This window comes from Herpailurus yagouaroundi, unplaced genomic scaffold (assembly GCF_014898765.1).
Source record: "Herpailurus yagouaroundi ecotype Mexico unplaced genomic scaffold, PumYag 28, whole genome shotgun sequence".
Taxonomy (NCBI): Eukaryota; Metazoa; Chordata; class Mammalia; order Carnivora; family Felidae; genus Herpailurus; species Herpailurus yagouaroundi.
The window spans coordinates 108112166-108129935 of record NW_024412376.1 but is presented as its reverse complement, the minus strand read 5'-3'; the positions used below and the strand labels follow the sequence as shown (position 1 = coordinate 108129935).

The 17770-nt window shown below is 39.7% G+C and overlaps 2 protein-coding genes across 3 annotated transcripts in view; both read left to right on the top strand.

The window, feature by feature from the left end:
* The window catches only part of MTHFD2L (methylenetetrahydrofolate dehydrogenase (NADP+ dependent) 2 like), a 150476-nt gene extending 149125 nt beyond the window's left edge, over window positions 1-1351 (top strand). For both annotated transcript variants that reach the window (XM_040481207.1, XM_040481202.1), the window contains one exon: window positions 744-1351. In XM_040481207.1, the coding sequence (XP_040337141.1) occupies window positions 744-856 (113 nt within the window). In that variant the 3' untranslated portion in view covers window positions 857-1351. The remainder of the gene's footprint in view (window positions 1-743) is intronic.
* A 6425-nt stretch (window positions 1352-7776) lies between these two features.
* Window positions 7777-17310, top strand: EPGN (epithelial mitogen). The gene is made up of 5 exons (XM_040481199.1): window positions 7777-7890; window positions 8454-8543; window positions 11255-11375; window positions 12112-12264; window positions 13665-17310. Exons 1-5 carry the CDS (start codon window positions 7848-7850, stop codon window positions 13717-13719), a joined length of 462 nt encoding a protein of 153 aa, XP_040337133.1. The 5' UTR covers window positions 7777-7847; the 3' UTR covers window positions 13720-17310.
* Window positions 17311-17770: the final 460 nt, after the last annotated feature.

Genomic DNA, 17770 nt, shown 5'->3' with positions numbered 1-17770 from the left:
TAAACTTTAAAAATTTTAGGGGTGTCTGGCCGGCTCACTTGGTAGAGTATGACTCTTGATCGCAGGGTTGTAAGGTCGAGCCCTCACGTTGAATGGAGAGATTACTTTAAAAATTTTAAATCTTTTTATCATGTTGATTTATTTTTTAAGAGGGAGAGAGCAACATGCTAGTCGGGGAGGGGCAAAGAGAGAGAGAGAGAGAGAGAGAGAGAGAGAGGATCTCAAGTAGGCTCCATGCTGTCAGCACAGAGCCTGATGCAGGGCTCAGTTCCAGCAACCTTGAGATCATGACCCCAGCCAAAATCAAGAGTTGGATTCTTTACCAACCGAGCCACCTAGGTGCCCCCCCCCAACCAAAAAATAAAATCTGCAAAAAATTTTTTATGTATCTCAGTTTACCTTTTATTTATTTATTTATTTATTTATTTTTTCAACGTTTATTTATTTTTTTTGGGACAGAGAGAGACAGAGCATGAACGGGGGAGGGGCAGAGAGAGAGGGAGACACAGAATCGGAAGCAGGCTCCAGGCTCCGAGCCATCAGCCCAGGGCCTGACGCGGGGCTCGGACCCCCCGCACCGCGAAATCGTGACCTGAGCTGAAGTCGGACGCTTAACCGACTGCGCCACCCGGGCGCCCCTCTCAGTTTATCTTTTAATGGTTCAGTATGTTCAAAAATATCGTTTTCTCAGAAAAAAAAAAAAAACCTTAAAAATAAAGATGGCTTTCTGTTTTCTCCATCAGCTGTTAAGAAGAAGGCTAGCTATATCACTCCAGTTCCAGGAGGCGTCGGACCCATGACAGTGGCAATGCTTCTGAAGAACACTCTTCTGGCAGCTAAGAAACTCATTTCCTAATTCACACGAGAGAATAGGGCAAACTGAAGTCATGCTATTTATTTATTTGACAAAGGGTGTAAACACCTTTATATTTTACTACAAAGCTATTTGTTTCTACATCGTATTTATTTTTTTCATGGATGGAATCATACTGGACCAGATGACTCATACGACTTTATGCATTTCTTGCCAACAGATTTTGAGTTTTAGGATAAAACAAAATAATTCCAATGAAAACTTTGGTAACAACGGCTTATTTTGTGAATACTATTTGTTCATAATATCAAACCATAAAGGGCTCATAATAAATGAATATATTTTTTGACACAAATATCACACAAAGTATGTTTTCAACCAATGTCTTGTCAGCCAAATGGGTGCCCTCATAAATTGTAATTTAGGTTTGGACATAAGCATGCTCAATTTTTATATATTTTATGTGTCTCATATGCTGAAAAAGAGCTTACTTGTAAAGGAAAGATAAAACAGTAAAAATCAAATCTTGATCTTGTATATCTCATAAATGGATCCTATGAGGTATCTTAATGAGAAATGACACTCTATTCAAGGAAAGAAAAATAAACGAAGAAAGCAAAAAACGCAGTGCTACTTGGAAAGGTAATGATCAGGGGTGCCTGGGTGGCTTAGTTGGCTAAGTGTCTGACTTTGGCTCAGGTCACGATCTCACGGTTGGTGGGTTCGAGCCCCGCGTCAGGCTTTGTGCTGACAGCTCAGAGCCTGGAGCCTGCTTCAGATTCTGTGTCTCCCTCTCTCTCTCCCCCTCCCCGGCTCATGTTCTGTCTCTCTCTCAAAAATAAATAAACATTTAAAAAAATTTTTTTAAAAAGGTAATGATCATTTCAAACTGTAAATGACTGCTTGCGATAGTAAAAGCCTAATAGGAATAAGTTAGGTTAAGGTGTAATTTCTTTCTCCTTCCAGAAAAATATTTGGATAATCTCTTCCTTGAGGAATAATGGAAAAAATCCCAAAACAGACATAGAAAACAAAAGTATGGTTGTATTCTCCCACAAATATTAGAAAAATAGGCTATAGTATGAGCAAGGACGTCATTAAAGAACAAATGGCTGTTCACAGATTCAGAAAGTAATAGGAAAATATGACACAATATGCCAAAGCTAAACCTTAGCCTATAACTAGAAATCTACCACTCTCTTGCCCACAGTTCTTCCCTCTTCTGTTACAGCATTTGGTTTTCGAAGTAGATACCATATTTCTAACACAATTTAAATTAGGAAATACACTGAATGTCAGTTGAAGGCAATTTTGACCCTACCCTAAGCACATAATTGTATTGTTTTCATGCCTTATCCCAATGTGTTAATGTACCAACCATGATTCTTGCCCAGTGCATGCTTTATCAGTGTGTGCTCCTGATCAATTGTGTGAAAATAGACTAGAAGCTTATAATTAATATTTCAACTGTATAATAAAAGCGATTTGAAGAATACCTGTCTTCTTTTTTCCTTAAGACATTTATAAGTTTTTTTGTTCATATATTTGTTACCTATTTTTTTTTGTAGTTTCAAGTTTTTATTTATATTACAGTTAGTTGACATACAGTGTAATATTGGCTTCAGGAGTAGAATTATTACCTATTTCTTTGCAGCATGCTGGGGAAATGCACAAGTTTTTGAAACATGCAAGAAAAGGGTCTATAGCCCATTCTACCATCAGTCCAGACCAGTCTTGGCCTGATAACCCCAACAGAAGTTTAAATTCAAAGCTCCCAAGCAAACATTTCAGAAAGGGCCTGTTTTATTCATATGGGCCCCAAATTCCCCCAAACACACAAAATGACCCAAAATACATGTACATGGGAAAAGGTGAAGTCTGTGGTTTTGAGAGTACCACCCCAAACCCTCAAAGTGCAAGAGGAATTAATTTTGGAAGGTTTTTACCCTTTGGCTGGGCTAAAATCCAGGAGTGAGACTTTCTAGAGACTAAAATACTGTAAAAGAAAAATTATTCTGACATCTGTTAAAAATAGTAAGGAAGACTTTATTTAAGACTATTGTTATGGGATCAAGACTATTGTGGGGCGCCTGGGTGGCTCAGTCAGTTAAGCATCCAACTCTTGATCTCGGCTCAGGTCATGATCTCACGGTTCGTGAGTTCAAGCCCCACATCAGGCTCTGTGCTGATAGTGCAGAGTGGGCCTGGGATTCTGCCTCTCCTTCTCCCTGCCTCTCCTCCACTTGTGCTTCCTCCCCACCCCTCAAAATAAATAAATAAACACTGAAAGAAAAAAGACTATTGCAGCAGAGAAGATTGAACTGAGCTCCAAATACAGCAAAGGTAGCTATGGGTCTATATCCAATGAGCAGAGGGATCAGTAGGTACAAAATTACTATAAGAGAAACTTGTCTAGATTTCAAGGGTGGGGGGATTCTTGCTAAACTAGCTTACCAGGATTCTTGCTAAAGGCAGGCCAGATATCAAGGGTGGAACATGGGGAACTTGATAATATATAGGGTTGGGGGGGGGGTCTCTATAAACTCACTTAGCAGGATCCTTTGCTACAACTGGGCTCAGCAGGCCTGGTTGAGAAGAGGACTCACAGGCAACTGATTCAAGTTCAGTCAAGAAGGAAGCCTTTGTCAACACATAAAGGAGATGAAGTTGGTTCATTTGTACCATGGCCTTATTTATGGATATTTGGGGTACATAAAAGGTAGACATATGTTAGCCATGTAGAGGAGCTTTGGAGAAGTAACTTCCTTCTGCAACTATCTGTAAAAAGGACCCTGAAGAATTAAGGGGGGTTGAATAGTAATACAAAGATAGAGGTGAGAAGGGGTTTAGCAGATATATACATATATATGTGTGTGTGTGTGTGTGTGTGTGTGTGTGTGTGTGTGTGTGTGAAAGCAAGAGTCACAGTCAGACTAAAATGAAAAGTGTGTGTTAGAGAGGTTAAGAGAGTGGTGGAAATACAGCTGGATAAGTATGCAGAGATAGATTAGAGACAGCCTGGATAATTCAGACCATGTTTCATAAGTTAGGAGAATTGTAATTAGAGCCTGGAAGATGTTTTCTTTGGTTAACATGAGGAAGTTGTAAAGGGGAGCTGATGCTGAAGAAGAGATATGTTCACTTTAAGACACGTTGAGTGTGAGGTGATGACAGAATCCAGAAATAGAAGCCCTGACTTAACATCAGTCTGGGAAGAGAATAAGAACTCATGACTAGTGATGAAAATTCAGGACTTCGTGAAGTGTGTTCATCACTAAACTCTGATCTTCTTGACCATTATACACAGCTTGTGTCTTTCTACTGTTATTTGGTAATAAAAGCTCTCCTTAAGAGAGCACCATCATGTGCTAAATGCTTTACTTTTGTTGTTGTTATTGACAATCTCTATTTTATACATGAGGAAGTTGACCCTTGGACTTATTAAAAAGCCTTGGCCAGGGCTAAATGGAGAGTAGATGTGGAATTGGAATTCGAAGCAAGGTCTGGGATGATGGGAGCCAGAGCTCACTCTCTTCGTTCCACCATGTTGCCTCCGTCAGTGCCCTCCCCCACCTGGAATCTTCTCTCTTATTACACATCTAAATCTCACTTGATATTTAAAATTCACATGAAACTTGTCCATGAAACTGCCTTGAGAATTTGCCTCAATCCCATCCCTGAACTCTCATAGCCATTTTTGCACACAGTCATGGCACTTATCAGTTCCTACCCAGTCCTGTAGTTATGTCTGTGCCTTCCTTAACTCCCTTTAGGTCCTTGAGGTGAGAGTCCATGAATGATTTGTCCAGTTTTCTTGCTAACATCACACCCAGCCCAGTGCCATGGATGTTGTGGGCATTCAATATTTTATGAATGAATAAATGAATGATTGAATGAATGACAACTGCATCCATGAGAATTAACAGAATGAGTTGAGAGAGAGAGAAAACAATGGCCTGATGAGCATTTCCTGCCAATGTCTAGCAACAGATTTTGGTGGAGTTAGTGAAAGAGAAAGAAAGAAAGAAAGAAAGAAAGAAAGAAAGAAAGAGAAAGAAAGAAAAGGAGAGGGAAAGAAACAAAAGGAAGGGAGGGGAAGGGAGGAGTAGGGAAGGAAGGGCAGGGAAGAGAAGACACTTTCAGAGATGGTATGACAAGAGGAGAGAGATGAATAAATTAAAAAGACCGAAAAAATGGAAGGAGGGAAAATTGACGGTGGGGTGCTGAAGTGCTTAGCCTTCTTTCGCCTTTCTCTTTCCAACCTGATCCACTGTGTGTCGAGAATGAATGAAGGCATCAGTGAGGCCACCTTACAATACCCATCTCCCCATTCTTCAGGATTGGGGAAAGGACTTTTTGTGAGGAGGCTGAAGAAGCCAAGGCAGGAGACTCTCCTGAAGAGAGTGTAAGTGGGATCCATCAGTAGGAGTCCTGGAGGAAAGATCCACGTGAGGTGACTAGAGCTATTTTCTGCTATGAGCCTTCAATAAAGTGGTAGGCCTGTGTTACATGGCCTGATTCACCGGAGCGGGGAAACATCAGGAAAGAGCATGGTCCATGCCTCTCAGCCCAAATGTGAATGAAAGTCACAGTTCATTTCATATTTAGATTCTTAGGATAGAGGTAACTTATTTCAGGTTTGATTTTAGGACATAATTCAGAGAATTTCTCTGGGATCAGTCTACGGATTCCTACCAGAGAACACGGCCGGGAAAATAGAAAGGACATGTGATCTGGAATCTGAACATGGATCCCAGTCCTGACTCTAGGGCATGTCCTTTGGTAAGTCACTTAATTCTTTTGGGTCTCCATTCCTCAGTTGTCACAAGGGACTAGATAGAAGGCCTACTGCTTATTATTTTATTCACTCAAGATGGAGTCATTAGGTACATACTATATGTTAGGCACTGAATTTGTTGGGACCAGGACCACTGAAGAAATACTCGAGATGTGCATGAAAACCCTGCAAAACACAAAGCTCTATGCAAACTCCAGTTAACGGTTATAACCAAGATGTCTGTAGTCCTATATCCCAACCTTACAAATAAAAATATTTCACATTGGGCCTAGCATCTCCCTCCAAAAACTGCTATTGGTTCTAATGGCTTCTTTAACCCCTTGTAAATGTTTTCATCTTAAATTCACGCCAGAGGTGCAGAGCATGATTATTTGATTTATAACTCAAATATTATTGTCCCGGGAAAAACATTTATCCGGAAATTATCTTAATAATCACGTTAAAAAAAAAAACCCACAAAAGTAGAAATACAAAATGCAGGCCCATTTAAAGTGAGCCAAGTGCTGTATCTTCTTTTAACTTTAAAATGATGACTCCTGTGGTGATTGCCCAAGTTATAATGAGTTCAACAAGCTCATTCTTGTGTGATTTCTAAAGCCAAATTCATATTTCAATAGCGAAAGAGATCTGTTCTGGTAAACCAAATTTGCTGGATGGACACGATGCAAGTGGTAACCTATCTTAAACGGGTTTTCAGTACCGAAAACATGAGCAATTGAAATTCCTGGCGAAAAAGCACACCACCACAGTACGACACATTTACATAAGTTCTTCATAATAATCTGGGGCAGGTGAAAATTTATGGGAAGCTCCTACAGTCACAAAATCTAATAGCAATAATCACATGTGTTGGCCATTAAAATGGCACTTTCATAATTACAGCTAGATTAACAGTGAGAACAATTTGAATGTTGTGTTGAATTTAACACTTTCTATTCATTGGGGGCACCTGGGTGGCTCAGTCAATTGAGCGTCCAACTCTTGATTTCAGCTCAGGTCTTCATCCCAGGGTCATGGGATTGAGCCCCTGCCTCGTGCTCTGCACAGAGTGTGGAGTCTGCTCAGGATTCTCTCTCTGCCTCTGCCCCTCTCCCCAACTCACACTCTCTCTCTCTCTCTCTCTCTCTCTCTCTAAAAAATAAAAAATAAATAAAAATTTTTATTCACTAGACATACAAAACCTAAATATTTTGGGGCGCCTGGGTGGCTCAGTCAGTTAAGCGGCTGACTTCGGCTCAGATCATGATCTCGCGGTTCGTGAGTTCAAGCCCCACATCAGGCTCTGTGCTGATGGCTCAGAGCCTGGAGCCTGTTTCAGAATCTGTGTCTCCCACTCTCTCTGACCCTCCCCCATTCATGCTCTGTCTCTGTCTCAAAAATAAATAAACGTTAAAAAAAAAAATTCAAAACCTAAATAGTTTATCTTAGTGGAGACATCATCATCACCATCATCTTGGTACTTTACTGGCTCTATCTAGCCTAATCATTGGAACACAAATTGGAGCATTGTAGTCCTAAGGAGATGGGTAGCACATTCCATTTATTCGAAAAATCTTAAATGGCAGAATGACATAAAGGCAAATGTTATGCTATTAAAAATAATTGTCCTTACAGAGCTTGAAAATAGCAACATGGAGTAGCAAAAAATAAAATGGAATATTAATCCTCTGTTTTTAACACAAATTTAATCCCCCCCCCCCCCCCGGCGGCTAAATTACAAAATATCTTGATTTGTGAAAGAACACAGTCTGTACTGAGAGGTGGTGTAACTGACTGCAGTTTCAGAGATGTTTGATTCATTTACAGGTTATGCTGTTTCCTGGTTTGCAAATTATCAGAACTCCCCCTTGTTGGAATCCTATGTAAATTCCTAGTAACTTTGGAGCTCGGTACAATTCTGTTCACGCAATGAGGCCTTTCCTGAATTTAGATTCTTTTTTGTTGTTTTAAGTACTTTTACATACACGATTATGCCCACAGGTAACAGGAAACCAGTGTTTCAAAAGAAAACTTGATCACATTGCTAGATAACACAGGTATCCTAAATAAGTGTGTGAGCGCCTCAAGGGCTTTACCTACAGCTCCTGCCAAAAGTACATATTTTTTTGATTGGTAAGAACGGCAGGTGACGCTTCATGAAATATAAATACAAGAAAGACTCGGGAGAGCTCAATAAAAACCTTCCACCCGTCAGTCTGGGAGGATAAGAAAGATACTGTTTAACAACAGCTGGAAATGGCTTTCGGAGTGCCAATATCAGTCTATCTCTTATTCAAAGGTAGGAAGTTTGTTTTTGTCTTGTTAATTTTGTATCAGTGTAAACTATGAATAGGATTTGTTCTGTTTTAGTGAGAAGCTGGCTTTTAACCGTCGTTCTTCACACAAAGAACAGCACAAGCCACCTGTGAATTAATTGAGTTTTATTATGTAATACAGACTCCTAACAGATTATGCTACCCCCTTTTTTGAGACCTGTATGTTTGCTTTCTGTAACCGAAGAGCAGTTGATACATTTTAACCACTATGCCATAGCATCCTTGCGATTGAATTAGTATATAAATGAATCCACGTGCTCTTAAAAATGAATGTATTTCTATTTTCTGGAATGATAAGGTAGTCGGGGAAGTAGGTATGGATGAGAAACTGTCAGGAAACTGCCCTAATCAGGTTATGCTTTTCAAATGTACATCGATGGGGAAAAGAACAAAAGTGAGAATAAGCGGAGTAAGAATCACTTTTGATCTGTTGCTTGTCCATAACTTTCCATCTGTTGCTTGCACATAGAAGGAGGCTCACCTGCTAAACATGCTTTCCCTCCCCCCCCCCCACCCCTTCATATAGCAATGACAGCATTGACTGAAGAGGCAGCCGTGACTGGAACACCTTCAAACACAACCCAGCAAAGTAACTGGACAGTTAACAAAACAGAAGGTATTTTCTTCACACTTTTGTATTTTCAGTGATTTTTTTTTTTTTTTTTTTTTTTTTACCTTTTGAGAGAAATTTGGATTGTGATCAAAAGCAACACTGGAAATCTTTTAATGTGCATTTTATTATTAGACATTCAACTCTTTAAGCAGGATGCTGTTAAATAGACATGACAGGTAAAAGTGCGAGCAAAGACATGCCTTTTAAAAATTGCCTTCTGCTTGACTCCAGCTTGGTCCCCAATAATCCATTTGTGTCCCGAGGCAGTTTGTCCCCATTTGGGCATTTTTGATGACTGATATTTTGGTATCATATTTTAATCTGTGACTATGACTTTGCAGCCGAAGAAATGAGGACAAGGAGAAGACTTAATCCATCTTTGGAAAGATCATTTTTCTTGTTTTGTTTTGGGGGGTTTTTGTTGTTGTTTTAACATATGCTCTGTTTCCTAATCACGTGTACCCAATTTTTGTTGTTATGGTGATGGTGTGTTTCTTTTCCTGTATTATTGCTATTACTCTTATTATTAGAATAGCTTCTGGCTGCTGTTGAGCATCAGTATTTTTTTCGAACCTGTTTGAACTCTCAGAGGTGAACTTGGAAGGTTTGTTACCTGCCAAGACCTGTGTACCGGGTGGTTATGATTCTCACCCAAATCACCACCCCCTCTTGCGAAGATTGGTGATGTGACAGGACAGAGGAAACGACATAGCTTATGCTCAGAGCCAGGCAAATAAAAGAAGATCATGTCAGATACTTTGTTTCTGAATATGAAAGATAGTAATATTTCAACATGCCTCATTTTACCAATAATTTTAAATTAAAACATTTACTTAAAATATTTTGCCAGTTTGAGTTTTAAATGTCTATCCGTTTGCAAAACAAACTCCGTGTGAGCTTTAGGATCATTTTTAGCCAACGTCTTCATGTCTTCTGAGCCTCTGAGCAAAGAGGAAAAGATCTTCATTGGAAGATAATACGGTAGAAAATTCAAGTAGACTTTCCTCTCAGTGATTGACTTAGGCACAGTGCACCCAGCACCAACTTCTTACGTCCTCAACAATGAAATGCAAGGCAAGATTTCCAAGTTACAGATAATAATAATGGAAAACAGGGGATCAAGTATATCATCTCTACAGTTGTCCTATGCTTTCTTGATAGAGAACCTCTATCAAGGTTTTCCTTTTAAATTTCCATTTTTAAATTTACTCCAAACATCTGCATGCAGTATCTTAGGAAATTTTTCATAAACTTAAAACTAATATTCTTTTTAGAGGAAAGAGGAGTCTCTCTGGCACATTCTTTCTTTGGAGGTATCTTCCAGTTCTCACATTTCCTAGCAAATCCTGGTTCAGGCTTGGCTAATTCAATTAATTTAGTCTTGAAGCAGGAAGAACCTAGCCCAGTTTATCATGGGAAATTCTCACGGGCTGAGAGTTAATTATTAAAATGAGACTAGATTCACAACACCACACTCAACAAGATAAAGGCAAATTTTAAGGTTAATATTGTGTGTTCTTAATCGACATGGAGTTATATGACACAGTGTCTTATTGGTGGCTTAGTACCTAAGATTTAGTATTTTCAATATAAAAAATACATGCCTTTTTAGATTTTTTCCCCCTAAAACAAATAAGGAGGATTCTGTGAATCTACTTAGCAAAGGCAAATATGATATAACATGATAACTAAAGACGGGGAGGTATGTTTATTCATAATAACGACAAAATAGAACACTACTGATTCTGCCTGGGACAAATTTAAAGATCGGTAATTCAATTTTTACCAAAAAGGACCCAATTGTGCTTTAACCAAGGGTCATCCCCACTGAATATACCCCAAGGGTGGCATAGGTATATCAGGGAATGAGGAGTAAACATCCTGAAATGTATTCGTTTTGCCAAAACACAGCTTCCCAAGAGGAAGCTTCCCATGCAGAGGCTTCTGGACACTTGAGCACAAAAGTTTTGCCAGATGTGGTCATTTGCACAGTGTTAGAAGTCAAAACCCAGATTTCCTCATTCTGTTTCTAGGGCATTTCCCACTGTCTCGTAATGTATCTTTAACTGAGTAAAATTGCCAATTAATATTCAAAGATGTTGTCTCAACTATGTGAAGCTTGAGCCATAACTTGTTTCTGGTTCTTGTATAGGTCATAACAATGCCTCTTCTGAAATGCGGCACTGTAGTGCTTCCTTTGCAGTTACCTTCTCAGTGGTAGTCCACAGAAGAAGAAGCAGGCAATTCTCGTCTTCTTTGGGGGAATGAAGAGAAATCAAGTTCATTAGCTCTGTAAATCCAAGTTTCCTAAGTGCAGACTCTCGGGTGTAAAGGGGAGAATGAAAAATTGGGTGCGATCTTCTATGTTTATTCGTATTTGGGCATACTTTTGGGGAGACTTGCTCAACACAGCCTGCTAAAATGAGAATCAATGCTGCCACCTTTTGGCCACCTTGTATCTCTACCTTATTATGTAGCTTCTAGAGAATAGAACAATCAATCCACCTCCATCCCCTAATTAATTAGTGATGTGTCCAAATGATATTAACCTAACCTTTGTGAATATAGCCTGCTGTTGGAATCAGCCAATAGTTTAAATGGCAGAGCACCCAAAGAATATTCTTCAAATTAAAGGTCTCTTTACACGTGTGTAACAAACCTACTATGAAAGTGTGACCCCCTTCATCTGTTCATATTGTATGTCCTTCTCCTAGCTGACTACACAGAAGGGCCCATAGCCTTGAAGTTCTCACATCCTTGCCTGGAAGACCACAATAGTTACTGCATCAATGGTGTTTGTGCATTCCACCATGAGCTGGAAAAAGCCATCTGCAGGTAATTGCAAAGAGCTTTCCAAGTCCTAGAGATGGGAGGAGATGCATTTGTGTTTCACCTAGTGTTTCTATGTGTTTCACCTAGTACATTTCCACACACCTCTCTCTTATCTTGTAAAAAGGGTACATCATCTGAACATGACTCACTATATTTGAATATCTAAGGAGTCTTTTTCCAAACTACCTAACCCACATTACTCAAAAATACAGTTCCCACATTAGCAGCTTCTGTGTAACCTGGGAGCTTGTCAGAAATGCAGAAGCTGATGCCCTACCTCAAGACTCCTGAATGCAAACGTGTGTTTTAGCAACCTGCGAAGACGATTCTGAGTTTTCACGGGGTTGATTACAGGATGAGATGAAATAGACTATAGCAAAAACACTTCAGGAATATAAAGTTCTAGAACAATTAAGTACTATTTTTATGATCATTGGTTTCTGGGCAATCTCCTACGAAAGAGTAGGTTAATAATTTTCTGGATCAACTCATGCAAGCAGCTACCTTTCCCTTCTACCAATGAGGGGAGTTACATTACTACGGGGCTTTAATGAATTGATTATTGTAAAATACATAGCTTCTTCGATACATTTAGCAGTTGGCTTCCGTTTGGTGTTTTCCTCTTTAAATTACTTACTTTTTATTGAAATGTGTCATTCTTTGAAATTGGCCATTTCTTTGAATTTCTATCACTCTGAGTTTTCAAAATATACATTCTTTTCTTTTTTTTTCTTTAAAGGTGTTTTACTGGTTATACTGGAGAAAGGTGTGAACACTTGACCTTAACTTCATATGCTGTGGATTCTTATGAAAAATACATTGCAATTGGGATTGGTGTTGGATTATTATTAAGTGGTTTTCTTGCTATTTTTTACTGCTACATAACAAAGAGGTATGAAAAAAAATATGAAGTCACTGGGCACTTGTTCACTTAATGTTTATGGAGCCCCTCCATCGTACCAAACACTGACATGTATAATTTTTTAGTGAAAAATGGCGGCAAATTTGGCAACTTCCTACATAGATTTGTTTTGGTGCTTTTTCTTATAAACATAGACAAGCAGTAAAAATCTACCTGCAATTGCAATAGAATAGCTCCAATTTACAGTTTCCCTTCAACCTCGTCTCTCTCTGCCTACGTCGAAGTTATGAGTAAGGAGGACAGCAAGCCCCACAAGAGTAGAGATTAAGTGTATCTTGTTCACAGTTATGTATCAGTGATAATACCATGTCTGGCACACAGTAGACACCCAGCAAATATGTGTTGAACGAGCAATTCTAGAAATGAGTATTAAATGAATGAAAATGGATGACAAACATGGGCCACTTTCTTTTCAGACATCCGCTGAGTGTTTATACAGGAGATTCTGTCTACTGCTAAAAACCTAAGACAATAAGCTTGATCCACAAGTATAAGTTACTTGTGTGTTCTAATTTCTATTTTATCCACACTGTAATTTTTTCTGAAATCCATGTAACTTGGAAAAAGTCAAGAAATATGTGAGATACATTAAAGGAAAAAGCGCAAACACATTTCCTTTGTTGTAGCCCACTAAGTAAGTTGTCGTTTTTAAAATGACCAAGACTGAGTGTGCAAAATAAGAAAAGGTTTACTTGCTTAATAACTGTATCTTAGAATAACCTCTGTTATGTCAATTGTAGATAAATTGAGATAAAATCTGTTACATCAATTGCCTAAGAGACCAAGAATGGGGGGGGGGGGGGGAAGTCAGGCCTTTTAATGCTAACAAGACAGCTGTTTGAGGTCAAGTTCCTTAGAAGCAAAACCTAAGATGGGGATTCTTGTGCAAGTCATTGGCTGAGGGAGTGCTCTAAAGGTGAACCCTGTAATGGAGTAAGGAAAACCAGAGCAGAGGAAGACAGTGAGCAAAGACGTGGCCTCAGCTGGGTTCCACAGGGAGATCTAGGATATGGATGGCACAGTAGACCTTTCCCAAGAAGGTGAGGGATCTTGGTTTTAGTGCCCTGTGTCATCAAGCATGGGTAGCAGTATGGGAAAGGGTACGGGTAGCATGGGAAAGGAGGTGAGAGCTTGGAATCTCCCAGGGATCTTCAGGCTAGGTGCTCTGTTGGCCAAGGGCAATCCTCTGGAGAAGGATCTGGCTCTGAGCCAGTTAACATGCATAGCCAATGGGGGATGGGCCCACCAGTGGGGAAAGGGGACCTGCGTGGAGAACCAAGAGCAACTGTTGTACCAGAGCATATATATCATTCTCAATAAACCATACGAGCAGCCGTCCAATTCACACGGAAACCAATGTTCTCTTTTAGGTGTCTAAAATTGAAATCACCTTACAACATCTGTTCTGGAGGAAGACCACTGTGAGGCCTTCGTAAGAAATTTTCGTGAGGCGTGTATAAAAATCAGTGGGCCCCAAATCGAAATCTTCCAATGAAACAACAAAACTTCCCAAGCTGACTGGACTCGAAAATAAAGGAAGTTGGGATCATGATGAAATGAGAGAATAAACTTCAACGTTGGTCTTCAGACTTTGCCATCGTTAGGGTGCCATGGGAATCGAGTGAACAAGCTACTGTGACAGAAGTCAAGTTCATAGTCCTACTCTGGGTTTGTTGCTGTTGTTGTGTGGTTATTGTTCTTACTGCAGAAAGACTGAGCTTCATGCTTCTGACCATGTCAGATGTGAATTTTCATGGGAATAATTACCAACCTTGCAGCAAGCCAAAGCAATGCCAAGCTTGGGTTCTTCACGTGCTGGCTGCCACCGGCAGGTTAGATCACTGTGCACGGACCTAGTCCCAAGCATGCTGCTTTCATGGTGTCTAATGCTAGGATGAGGTCAGTGTTATGGCACCTCCAGCGATGCAAGCATGTGCCTGAAGCCTAAACCAGGGAAAAGAAAATGGATGTCTGAGGCAAACATAAATCATACCCAGCTCGTGACAACACTGTGTAGCCTGTATCTGTGAAGTGTGGAATAAGTTGAAGAGTTTTTGATGACTAAAAGCTATCTGGATATTGAGCCCTGAGTAGGTGAAACATTTCTGTTTCTGCACGGATTATAAAACCTTGTGTCGGACTCAGTGGTCCCCTAATGTTTACGTTCATCGCCTCTTCCTATTGTTAGTGGAATTACCTGGTGACTATCCATTTGGCCCGAAATTCTAGAATTCTACTAATAAATAAAATTCTACCATCAGCCCTGAAATAGAAACTGAAGAATCGGACACAGGAATTGTTTCCCCAGCCGACAACCTGTGGAAACTTTCTCCGCCGTTTCTGAACGCTTGATAGCGGATTTGCACATAGCGAGAGAAAATGGAGCAATGATAGAAATCCCCACTTGGGAATTAGGGTCCCTTCCTCTTTAATCATACTTCTTCCACATCAGTAGAATTATCCTCGTGCAGGTCCCTTAATTTCTTCAGGCTTTGGTTTTATCTTCTACAAGGCCCTGCTAGTTTTTAGAGTTTGACTGGGGGTCAAGAGAAAGTTTTCCATATTCGTCCCACAAGTGGAATTATTCTCAACACCACCTCTGTCCCCCACGCCACATCGAACCCCAAAACACACCACCGGATATCATCTTAGGTGTCTATTCGAGTGTTTGGTTTGCAAAACAATCATTTAAAATTTTGTCTTGAGAGGAAGTGAAACATGGAATTGAAGAAGAATAATATCTACCAATTTTCTCTTGGATTCAATCTAAAACTATGGACCTTATTTTTTCTTATCAAAACAATTCTGATCACAAGATGGGTTAAAGGAGGATCAAACGTGAATGTGCCTACAATGGTAACAAGACTTTCACTTCTGTAATGACTTTTCCATTCGCTCCTAAACACAACTTTACATTCTGCTTTCCTTTGAGTAGAAGGCATTTCGCCAGCTTTGTTTTTCCTTCATAAGGAATTTAATGCCGATGAATTACACGTCAGCATTTTCTGCTTGTCCTCACAAAGTATGCAAAGGTTACATCATACCAAAAAGTGGGGAGGTGAAGTTTCCTCCCAGTGACTCCAGCGACCGCACCTAGAAAGCTATGATCTTCCCGAGCTTTTCAAAAAGGTGTTAAAACGCTGGGGAGAGTCCAGGAAGAGACAATAAAGCTTAATTAAGGACTGCCTCTTGATGAAAGGAAAGAGGAACTAATGCTGGAGCCTGGAGAGGTGATAACCTAAAAAGTTATAAATGTCTGCTGTCTATAAATATTTCTAAACTGTAAACACAATATAATTGAAATTAAGAAACACCAGACAGAGAATTAAAATGTCCAGATTGCCAAACCAAAACAGAAACCAATAGGGATTCTGAGTTTTTCAGTGTGGAAGAGTGTGCATTAACAGTATAAAATCCCCCCCGTGAGACCATACAGACATTTAGAATGTGGCTTATGAGAAGCCATCTGTTGGTGGTCTGTCATACAAAGTAATCGTCTGGTCCCCTGAAGCCTAGAATTCATTTTGCAGAGAGGAATCTCCGGCATTCCTATGGCAATATTTACACATGTAAGTAGGACTTAAGTGAGACAATGCATATAAATACAAGATGTTCTGCAAACTTCTTTATCTTCTGTTTTTTTTCCTGTGCAAGACCCTGAGAAAAGCCTGCCAGGGAAGCCCTTGGCATCAAGATTACATTTCTAGCTATCAGTCATGAATTATTAGGTGGTGTGGATCATTCAGGAAAGAAAGGAAAACATGTTTCTGGCACCTTTGACTAAATCAAGCAGGATAAGGGGTTCACCAATTTCATTCATTTCCCATTTTGTCTTCTTTAGATATCTACCCTTCAATCTCTGAGAACACGTCCTTAAGTCATCAATATTCATAAGTGCTTCATTAATTAACATTCGGAGCATGATAAGGGTGAGGGCAAACACCATAATTTCAAACATACCTGAGCCAGTAAATTCACAGAGAAAATTATAATTACTTGTTATTGTATCTTCTTTCCCCAAATTACTTTTTTCTTTAAGTAATCTCTATACCCAACATGGGGTTTGAACTCACGACCCCGAGATCAAGAGTCACATGCTCTCCTGTCTCAGCCAGCCAGGTGCCCCATCCCAAATTACTTTTTTGTATGTTATGTTTTTTTATAATCCCGGAAGTAGATGAAATTATAACATAGATTATCTTTTAGTGTTTCTGGCCACAATACAAATCTAATCCTTTAATTCGGAAATGTCCATTTTGGTGATGTCAAGGAGATTTCCATTCATTATATGTAATTGAGAAAGTGTCTTCAGAAAATAACAAGGCAAACATCAGCAATCTAAGCTTTTGATGTTGGACATAAGGGCAGTTTGTCTCTGCAGAAGACCATGAGTAAGCCACCTAACTTCTTGCGTTGCAAAATGTAACAAACTCTCTGTAGTGTGATGTAAATATTGATATCCTGCAACCCACATTCATGGGAAGGGTTACCAGAATCTCTCTATTGCAAAATACCACTCTTTCTGGCTTACATCATGGCTGCATGACATCAGGTTACTAGCATCTGCCAAGACGAACCGGAGGTGTTGAAATTTAATTTGTCAGAGTCTGGCACTGCTAATCTGGGTGAGTCCACATTTCTGTCCAAGCCTCGGTGCGGCCCTATTCAGTAGCACGTTCAGAAGCAGATCTTCCAAATTCAGCTCCAAATTTCTGTTAATTATTCAACTCAGGAATGAATGCACAGTTCGGACTACGAGAGCCTAAGCCATTCATTTCCTCGGGATTCAAAGGCTAGGCCCCCTGGAGAATATCCACGTGAATAAACGAGTACTACCCTTCTACTTCACTCCTCTGCCAAAACTAAACATGATGGATATTCCAAACTGTGGGCAACACCCACAGCCTCCAAAGAAACATCCCATAAAGATGAGGAATATGATTATATGGTAACGAGGGGGAATCGCATTGTTTCGTCAGGTCTTATCGCTAATATATCTCATGACCTTTCTTTATAGTTTTTGTGTCTCGGATATTATTGGAGCATAAATCACTTAGACTGAAATTTGGTTAGGACCGCAGTCAAGCAGGTATCAAACTAGCAGTGCTTTTGATCTTTAAGAGGATGGTAATTAGGCTTTACATCTTTCTGGAAAGAATGGCATCTACAGATCTTTAAAATTGCCCCAAAATTTTGATTCAATACTAAGTCTCCTCACAAATCAAGTTAAATGGTGTAATATAGCGATCACTTACGAGCACTTACAATGCTTGAAAAGCATTATTAGCATTATTTTAATTAATCCACACCTGTATGGAATTGAGGCTCAGAGAAAAGGCTATTGCTTTTTCAAGGTCACTTTAGCCTTTCGGTGGCAGAGCCTAGAACTGAGCCAGGTAGGTCTTACGCTCAAGTCCCTCATCTAAACTCTGTCAGATAATGCTTCCTTAAATGTTATGGAAAATATTAATGTTGA